A 9,867-nucleotide genomic window follows, 5' to 3' on the forward strand; every position below is an offset into this window, starting at 1 on the left:
TGAATACGAGTCTCACATCAAGTCTGCAGTATAGTGTGGGGTCGGTTTGGTACAAATAGTCCTCCTGATACATAACACATATTGTATTAACACAAATATACACAACAAAAAATATATTTTTTAGGGCCAAGAGTTATAAATGCAAATGTTAATTAAAAACTATACAAGTCCATGGCTGCACAATGCATATATAGCAACCTTGTCTTTATCTTGGTTTTACAGTAATGCACATCAGGGAGGGTGGCACAAACAAAACAGTTTTTCTTTAAATTTATTTAGCAGAAAAATATATTTTGTGCACATTCAACACACAGGATAGGTAATGCTAAATGTAACTTCTATCTAGTGAGTTATACATTCTGATGACAAGTGGGATCAAGACAACTGTGTTTGAGTTGAAGTGGCATTATAATACTAACAACATATTTCACACTCAGTACATTCTCCACGCAAAATATGTCAATGTGAGTTCAATGTCAGACCCTTTTACAGTAAAACATGTTATGGGTCGGAGAACTTTTAAACTTACAGTGATGGCATACAGTAAAAAATAAGTATGGTTATATACTGTATATATTTGTTTTACATTTATTGCATATAAATATTCTTACATATTCACTGAACACTACATTGTCATGCACCATGTCACTCTTCTGTGGCTTCAGGATACAAATACTCTCTTCAATCATGACCCAAACCAAGGCTTGTCTTTTGGGATAGCCTCCTAATTGTAAGTAATAATGCATTGCTAATGTTAATGTAGGCTGAGCTTAACCCTTTCAAATTACAAGTTCTATAAGCTACAGGTAAGAGCAACAACAACCAATGATGATAAAAACTTGCATTTAGGTGAGAGAGAAATGGCTCGATTCCTTTGTTGACATGATACATGACTTATTAACTACCAATGGCATGAAAAGCAGATCTTTTGTAAATCATTTGCCAGTAATCAGTAGACTTCATTGAAATGCAGACATTGAGGATGAGGGACAGAAAAACAGAGCGAGATTGGGACAAATCTTTTTTCATTATCCAATGGAATGTTTGTTTAACAGAATTAAAATTATGTGGCTACTAGAGATCTTCAGACCTCCTGACTGAGTTGTATGGCTGCCACATCCGAATCTTCTGCGTTGTGGTGAAGATGTGATGTCTGTCTTTTATCAGACCTTATTACAGCAGCAGGGCCAGGGGCGGAAGATGAAATATCTATTATTTCCCCCATGGAGGTGCAATCATTCCCAAAAGTCCCATCATTCTGAATCTGAACGCATTCATCGATGTTATCCTCCCCTTCTCTAGGGTTGGAATGATCTGAAGTTCTCTGGAGATGGCAGGGGTCTAAGAGACGGTGTGCTTCCCCTTCTTCTGAGCTTGCAGTGGGAGATGCTGTTAAACATCTGTTGCTTTGTGACTGGTGGTGGCGTGGTGAACCTGTGAACTCCGTGCTGATGTGTGGTTGGTTGCCGCTCACACACACGTTGTCTGGCGTGTCCGGTCGACTGCTGACGGACGCTCCCTCAGAAGACTGGCATGAGATAGTTTGCTGAACCGTCGTCTCGGCACAGAATGGCGGGGATGACGGCTTGTTGTGAAGTTCTTCAGCTTCACCTGATGTTGGTGTCATTTCCCCCGTTTGGTCGTCTGGTGTCTCGGCCGGTGATCTCTGCTGACAGACTGATACATCTGATGAACCGGCCTCCCCTATACGAGAATAGAAGACTTCAGTGTTTAAACAAATACCAGTTAAAATGTATGGGTATTGCATCATCGCAGCCAGAAACCTTTCAGAAAGTATAACAAGTACCTGTAATCCAAAGAAATTATTTTCATAGGTTAAATATTTAGAAAACCCACACACAGACTTAACCACTTTCTACCTGGCATTCCTATTTTGGGAATTTCATTATATATATATTTTTTTGAGTGGTGCAACCACTCCCTTACGGAGCTATGTGTGTGGCTGGCTGGCTGGCTGGGTGGGTGCGTCTGAGCACGAAAACAGCATGGTTGTTTTTCACCACCTGTGCGCAACCTAACACACACCCACATATTAACTGTATATATGGTGATTTCGGGTGTACCAGTACAGTACAGTACAGTACAGTAGAGGGTACAGTAGAGGGACCCCCACACGGTAACTCTGTCATTTCTCAACCGTTTCGGACACGGGGTGGCTCGCCGGAATCGGGCCGACACCCTGGGTGCGTTCCTGTGGGTCTGGAATTCCGCCCCCACCCCCACACGGAGTTGCACCACTCACTTCACACGGGTGTGATTTTAAAAAAAATCTTTCACAAATGTCACTGTCATTAGGTCTGTCACTACTATTACATAATTACATAGTTATCTTTGCATAATCGTCAATCGTTTCCATGTTGAAAGATGTCCATACTTTCCACTATATAAATATTAAATGTGTCAGTGATTTATTTGTAAGTCATTTGTCATATCTGCCCTGTGCAATTTGTGTTTCCGAAGCCTAAAAGCCAAACAGAAATATAAACCGCAACGTTCAATGCAAAAAAACAATTACATTTTTAATCGCAATTATTTGTGTGACAATTAATCGTCTTAACTTAAATTTGTAATCGTGACAGGTCTAAGTGTCATATGACAGTATGAAGTATGAAATAAGTAATTAAAAACAAATCTAGAAATACAAGGTTTCTGCTAGAAAGCGACACTACATGAGATGTATGAGAAATGTCAAGTAGTGAATGAAGAATATTGTAAAAATGCATGAATCACTTATTCACCTTCCTGGTTTTGAAGATTTGGCAACAAATGGTCATCATTTAGGGTGATGACATCTCGCTTTCCTGTTGGAGAAATATGTTAATAACAGAAAGCTTCAAATAGAGGACAGTTCAACTTAGTAACACAAAATAATAATCAAATGACATAAAACCGCTGGCATGAATGTATCCATATGCATGCAATTGTAGTTTTAGTAGGTGTGAGAGAAGGAAAAGCAGTGAAAATAAAACGTAAGTCAGCTGTTATTACAAGTAGGTACGTTATTGGCAGAACTTTGAGACATACTTCCATGAAATCCCAGAGATACATTGTAAGTGAGGCCTTCAGGAAGCAAGAAAGAAAAAGAGTAAAAGAGAAGAGGGAAGTTAAATTATTGTGAATGGCATGTTTTACTTTTTAAACATCCCTTATCACAACACTAGTTACAGTACGAAGAGCCAGAACATTAGGCCAATTACAGTTGAGGCTTGTGTGTACCTGGCAGGCTCCATAATCCAGCCACTTCCAGGGTCTTTAGTTTCTTCTCCAGCTCTGCCACTCGATTTCCTAGAATTCTAGCGACAAATGACAGGGTTGTTGCATTGGGACCCGTTGTGAGCTTGTAGCTTTGCTATTTCTGTACCAAGTACAGAGCCAGCTCACATCCAGTGCATGACAGGACAGATCACGATAAATTAAAATCTCAGCAATATGATTATGGTGAGCGTTTTAATCACGATCAACAATAACAATTATCGTCCCATCCCATCCCAAAAAGAGTGAATTTGAATTGCTGTACTTGTTGGTTTGGCGTTGGTGCTGAATGACCATGTTCTTCTCATGAATGGTTTCCAGAAGAGCGGTGGCGAGGGACTTGAGGTCTGAGATGGACTGAGGAGTGACGGGTAGACTGCAACCATTTTCTTCGGAGAGTAACAATTCTTGCACTGCATAATGCAAAAATAATATTTTACAATCTTCTGTTTCTGTCCATACAAAAGTTCAAACATAATTTAATGATGAATTTTAATGGACAATGTAGTGTGAAGATTGTGAAGAGTAAGTCCTTCTAACCTTGCTTGGCAGAGAGTACTCCTGTGAGAGCACTGCTGTTGGGTTTCCCACATATTTTGGAGTTTTTCCTGCTTTCCAGGGCACTCTAAAATAAGTAAAATAAATAAATAACCACTATTAAGGGATATTTCACTTTCAAACATGTTTGGGGGCACTTTAATGTCTACTTGGGCTTTGGTGAGCACCCCAGACAGTTTTTAAGCTTGATTCTGTATTTAGATATTTTATCATTTCATCGTTCTTTTCACATGCAGTATTCTCAATATATCTTAGTAAATGAAAGGAAGACAAATAAAGGAAAACACCACCATGCTAATGATACTGTAACATTTTCATACTGTGTAACATTTTCAATTAATGTTATTATTTTATATACATTTTCACTGGCATATTTTTCACAATTTATCGTGGTTGTGACTCGTGATGTGACTACTTCTAGTCTAAATACTAGCTTTAGTTGTGATTGTCTTACCCCGACACTAAGAATACTAAAAAAACAAGTAATACGTAGTAGGCCTACCTTGTATTTCATAATGTTTGATTTGAGCATGTTCACTTCCTCCTGAAGTTGCTTGAAGCGCTCATGTAAATACCTGGAAGGGGTAAAAGTTAAATAAACCATGTTATTTTATTTTTTCTCGCAATGTACCTTTAAGTGACCTGTAATAGAAAAGATACCATGGATGAAATTAAACTGTTCTTCTATTACATTATCTGATATGGAAACAGTTAGCCTGTGCTACTAATCAGAAATGAAATAAAGCCACAAACCTGTTCTCCATGCAGAGTGCATCTATGTCCAAAATCTGTATCTCATCATTCCCCAGCAGGTGGTTCATTTCCAAATTTAGACGATGTGCCTTCTCTTGGAAAACATTGCGCTCCGCCCTTACATCTTGAAGCTCATCGGTTAGTGACTCCACACTGTGTTCCAGCACCTCATTCTGTGACCACGGCAAAAAAAAAGGGAAAAGAAAGTTTGTATTATATTAGTCAATGCAGATTAGATTTAGTCTTAGCTACAGCTGCAGTATTTCATCATTTTTATCCCCGTCAGGCAAACATTATTTTCTAGTACTCCAGGCAGAATTCCTATTTTAGCAACAGCTCTTTTAAATCACTGTCATGCTCAAATAATTTATTTAAATTACAAAGAAAACAATTCTTTGTAATTTTAATAAATTATTTGAGCATGACAAGAGCAAAACACACTAAAAGGTTACATTCTGAAAAAAGACCTTAGTGAAAATACATGAATTTGTGATGTCTTTTTTTTTTATTATTATTATTATTTTTTCAATTGTTGAATCTTGTATGAAACAGATCATGAGGGTTAAAATTAAAATATGATATTACTGGTCACAGGTACATAATTACTTTTTTCTAATTGCCTGAATGTGTTCTGGATAGTTGAATACAAAATAGTTTCAATTATTAGCACAGGTGCTACATACAGGCAGCAACTTAACATAGCAAGAGCCTATTCTGTTCTCTTTTTACGGTCTCTCACCTGTTCTCTTGCGGTTTCCAACTGCTTGACCAGGTCCTCTCGCTCATGAGCAGGGAAATGTCGAGCACCAACCTCCTCATCTCCTAACCTCTGTTTGGTGATGGTCATTCGGAGAAGCTAGAGAGCAATTAGTAGTCAACTTCGTTTTTAATTGGCCACATACACGTGGAGGAAACCACCCCAGTAGGGTGCAGTATGCAAGAGAAAAATGACCATCCTTGTGATTGAATAAATCCATTTGATTTTCTAGACCAGGGGTAAGCAACCTTAGGCACGGGTGCCAACATTGGCACAGGGGAGGGTGATCACTGGCATACATGTGAAAGAGGTGTTTTGTTTTAAAATTAAATTAAATTAAAAGCACCAGTTAAATTAAGTCTGTATGCATCTGTATGCAAATTACATCCTGCACATTCATTCAAACTCGATGAATAGATGAGTTATCATTACACCCCGAGTGATATATATATGGACGTAAGCCCCTCCAACTGATCCAAAATGCCACAGCCCGCTTGGTCTTCAACCAGCCAAAATTCTCACACGTCACCCCCCTTCTCCGCTCCCTCCATTGGCTCCCGGTCGCTGCCCGCACAGAATACAAAACTCTGATGCTGGCATTCAAAGCAACCAAAGGCATGGCCCCCCCATATCTCACAAGTATGATCGTACCCTACAAACCCTCCCGCGCACTCAGATCAGCCAACGCAGGGAAGCTGGAGGTACCTTCACTAAAAACGCCGGGACAACGCTCCACACGTCCCAAACTCTTCTCCCTTCTGGCTCCTAAACTATGGAATGCACTTCCCATCACAGTCAGAACTGCAGCCTCACTCCCAATCTTCCACCGTAGTCTGAAAACCCACCTCTTCAGTTAGTCCTACTCCTCCTCCCAGCCAACACCCCCCCCCCCAGAGAGGACGTATAGGGCCTTTGTCCTACTGCTCCTCCCAGTCAACACTCCCCACTGACAGGTAGTAGTTACCCCCCACATGCCCTTTTGATTTACATCAAAAGGGCATGTGAGCTCAAACCCACAATTCAACATTTTGGTTTTAAGATGTTGATTTTCATTTTGTATTCATCCTTTTTTTTTTTTTCCTTTTTCCTAAATAATAAGAAAATGGACAATCAAAATATATATAATATATAATAAATATATAATATATAATAAATAAAAACATCTCAATAAAGGTTGCACTAAATGGGTACAATAAAAGCATATGATGAGCAGTGATGTGAACAGGTTGTTCCTGAGTCCTGACTAATCGTGTCAACAGTGATAAGGTCAATGGTCATTGGATTATACACAATGCAATGCATACAGATATAGTACCTTGTTATCTCCCTGGGCTTCTGCCAGTCTTTGGTTCAATTCCTTGACCTCTTCAGAGAGTTGCTTACTTTTTTCTCTGGAGTCTCTCAACATCTGGGCTAAGTTGACCTGCAGAACACAGTTGCATAGTGTAATGTGGTGTCATAGTTTTACAATCTCAATGGAACAGGATATTTAACGCGTATTTTGCCATTTGTGTTTGGATGGATGCAAGAATGTGAGCCACAGAAACATACTTGATTCCGTTTCTCAGGAGGCAAAGTGGGATCTCCGTCCTGTAAGTGATGAAAAAGGAGCAGAAATTAGACCTGTGGTTCTCAAACTTTTTCATGTCAAGGACCCCCAAAATGATACTCATTTGCCTGTGGACCCCCCATTTGAAAATATATGCCAAGGACTCCCATAAGAGAAGATTCTTATGGCTCTAGCAGTGATTTTCAACCAATTTAATTTCAAGGCCCCCAGTTTGACCTGAATTAGGCTACGGTCCCCTAATTAATGGCATTTCTATATCTGGGACCCCAATGTATATTGTAAAATCAAAGTTAATTTAACTCTGAGAGTGTACAAAAGGAACCAAATGGATTTGGTTCTATTTGTACACTCTCTGAGTTACAGACCCATAAGGGTCCATTTGGTTCCACTTCCTACAGTAACTATCCTTTAGCTGGCCTGGGCTGTGGCTCAGCGGTAACGCTCAGCGGTAACATTTACTTAAGTACTGTACTTATTAAGTACAATTTTGAAGTACTTTACTTGAGTAATTCCAATTTCCAATACTTTTACTCCATGCACTACATCTCGGATCCAAATATTGTACTTTTACTCCACTACATTTAATTGAAAACTAATAGTTACTAGTTACTTTTTAGATTTGTTTTACATACATTAACCACTTTAGCATTTTGGCCATTTGCGATGCGACACATTGTGAGCTTGTAGATCATCTATAAGACATTATTCTTCTGGTTTGAGGGAAAGGATGTTCTGGTTTAGAGGGTTCCGGCCTGATGACTACAAAACAATGACTACAACATGACATAACGATATCCTCCGCTCTCGACCGGATCATAAACCCGAAAAGGAATGCTGCCCAGGCTCATTTTCAAAAGGTTTTTATACATTTGAAAACTTGAAATGAGGCATTCTGCACAATGAGTACATTTTGAATTCTGGACTTATATTTGTATTTCTATATTGCAGTAGGCCTATTGATACTTTTACTTAGGTAAAACATGCGAGTACTTTTTCCACCACTGACTATACGTTAATCCATTTAGACCTGAGGCCGATTCTAAAAACACCTTCTGAATTTAAAAAAATCTGGAACTTTTCCGTATTTTATTAAAAATAAAGAAATAGCCTAGAAATGTAGCAACAGCTAATGTTATACAAAGGGGTTCCTGGATTGAAAGGTAGCATATATAACAAGTAACAACGTATTGATGGGTTAATATACTAACAGTGGGGGGAAGTTATCTTTTCCCTCATTGTGCGATATAAACCTGCGCATAGTTATCTTACAATGATCTCCCTGTACTTCTTCTTGAGACCTTGGTGTCGCTCTCGAAGCTGGTTGGCCATCAGTTTGTACTGGTCTCTCTCCTGCTGACAGCCATCCAGCTCTTTGGATAGAATCAGAAGGGCCTCTTTCTTGCTTTCCAACTTCCGCTTGCAAACCAAGAACTGTAAGCAAACAGACGTTTTGGACATAAGCACCATATGACAGATCCTCTCTAACTTATCATTCAAATATCAAATGTTACCGAATTATTATTTCATATTATCCCAGTAATTAAAATGTTTGGCAAATACTGAGTCTGCCTTTAATATAAATTATAATTACTTATTTGTTTTAGATAAACAACCTGGACGCTATAGCATACACTTCTCTCTGCCAGACAATCCTTGCTAGACCTAGAATGCCTGTCTCTCAGTACTCTCAGAATACTGTACAAACTGTATGTAACAGGAGACATTCTAGGGCTATGGACTTCACTTGCCTACTATGGTGGTACATACAAATAGATACCATGACTACCATGACTCTGTAGTAAAAAACAAAATACAATTACTTCCTTATCCGCCTACTCGAGTGGGGGAGTCTCCATTATAGAGCAGCCAAACAAACAAGTGAGGCTGCAAATGGAACATTTAATCCTGCCTAATCGTGTCAACAGTGATAAGGTCATTGGATTGAACCTGCAGAATACACACAGCATGTCTGCAGGGGACGGCGGTCGACACGATCGGCAAATTGTTTTAAATAACACGAATTTACCATTAACAACACTCATAACATGATAATAATGGTTCTATTTTAAATAGAAAGACCCTACCCCCCCTCTTTACCGCGACGCGTTCGCTGAAATGATGCGTGTCGCTCGTTCTCACCTCATTGACTAGTCCCTGCCAGTCACTCTCGCTCCTTTTGGACGGATTCATCTTTCTCTTTATGATCCAAGCTACGTCGTGCGTCAGTAGTGCATGATAAATGACACTAGTCACTGCAAGCAAGCGCAGCAGTATCCCATAGTTGATGCTGTCAGTGTTAACCGCTGGAGGACGGAGGAGGACAACATTTCAGTACAGCTGGCTGGGCTGGGACAGAGAACAGGCTGGTCAGTAGTACCTCACTTCCGCTCAGGCAGGCGCGTCACCCGTGAGGCAATCTGAGAACCCATCGTCAAAAAATAAAGGAAAAACAGCGCCCACTTTTCCTTTGAATATTGATGCGAGCAATAAAAGACTACGTACCCCGTGTGTGTGAGTGAGGAGGGAAAAAAAGCAATAGTGTCTGGCTGCAGTCTGCAGACCTGATCAAAGACCTTCGTTCGGAGATGCGTTTGGGATCTTTGTAAATTAGAAGACTTGTGGAAAAGCAAAGCAAAGTCCCTTTACCCAGGGAAGTGGACTAAGCTCGAGATGCTTGTTTACAGCCACACCCTGCTCATAGAACATTTCATGGTAGGGGTTCAATGCCTTGCTCAAGGACACTTCAGCGGTGGTAATTTTAACGTGCCGGTCCGGGGATTCGAACTGGCGACCTTCCGGTATCAAGACCGCTCCGCAAACCGTTCGGCCACCGCTGCCAGAAGTGTTACCATCACCATCATGGTGACATGGTGACACCATGCCATACCGGTATAGCCAGGCCTACTGTCTAGTACAGCACGGAGATTAATATTCTGGCATGATTGCACAAATCAGA

The 9,867-nt window shown here is 40.1% G+C and overlaps 1 protein-coding gene across 1 annotated transcript; it reads right to left on the reverse strand.

The window, feature by feature from the left end:
• Nucleotides 1-136: 136 nt before the first annotated feature.
• LOC306921093 (coiled-coil domain-containing protein 149-like) lies at nt 137-9,254 on the reverse strand. The gene is made up of 12 exons (XM_079498206.1): nt 9,051-9,254; nt 8,181-8,342; nt 6,893-6,931; nt 6,657-6,764; nt 5,324-5,440; nt 4,585-4,757; nt 4,334-4,406; nt 3,814-3,898; nt 3,539-3,686; nt 3,238-3,314; nt 2,760-2,822; nt 137-1,704 (listed from the first exon to the last, which is right to left on the reverse strand). Exons 1-12 carry the CDS (start codon nt 9,099-9,101, stop codon nt 1,085-1,087), a joined length of 1,716 nt encoding a protein of 571 aa, XP_079354332.1. The 5' UTR covers nt 9,102-9,254; the 3' UTR covers nt 137-1,084.
• Nucleotides 9,255-9,867: the final 613 nt, after the last annotated feature.

Source organism: Electrona antarctica, assembly GCF_951216825.1.
Source record: "Electrona antarctica genome assembly, chromosome: 4".
NCBI lineage: Eukaryota > Metazoa > Chordata > Actinopteri > Myctophiformes > Myctophidae > Electrona > Electrona antarctica.

Excerpts from the sequence above, each read along its gene's own strand:
- LOC306921093 (XM_079498206.1), bottom strand. The coding sequence starts at position 9,101 with ATGAATCCGTCCAAAAGGAGCGAGAGTGACTGGCAGGGACTAGTCAAT. Across the intron at positions 3,687-3,813 it reads AGTACTCTCTGCCAAGCAAG|TGCAAGAATTGTTACTCTCC; the intron begins GTTAGAAGGACT and ends TGCATTATGCAG. Across the intron at positions 3,315-3,538 it reads CACCAACGCCAAACCAACAA|AATTCTAGGAAATCGAGTGG; the intron begins GTACAGCAATTC and ends ATTTGTCGCTAG.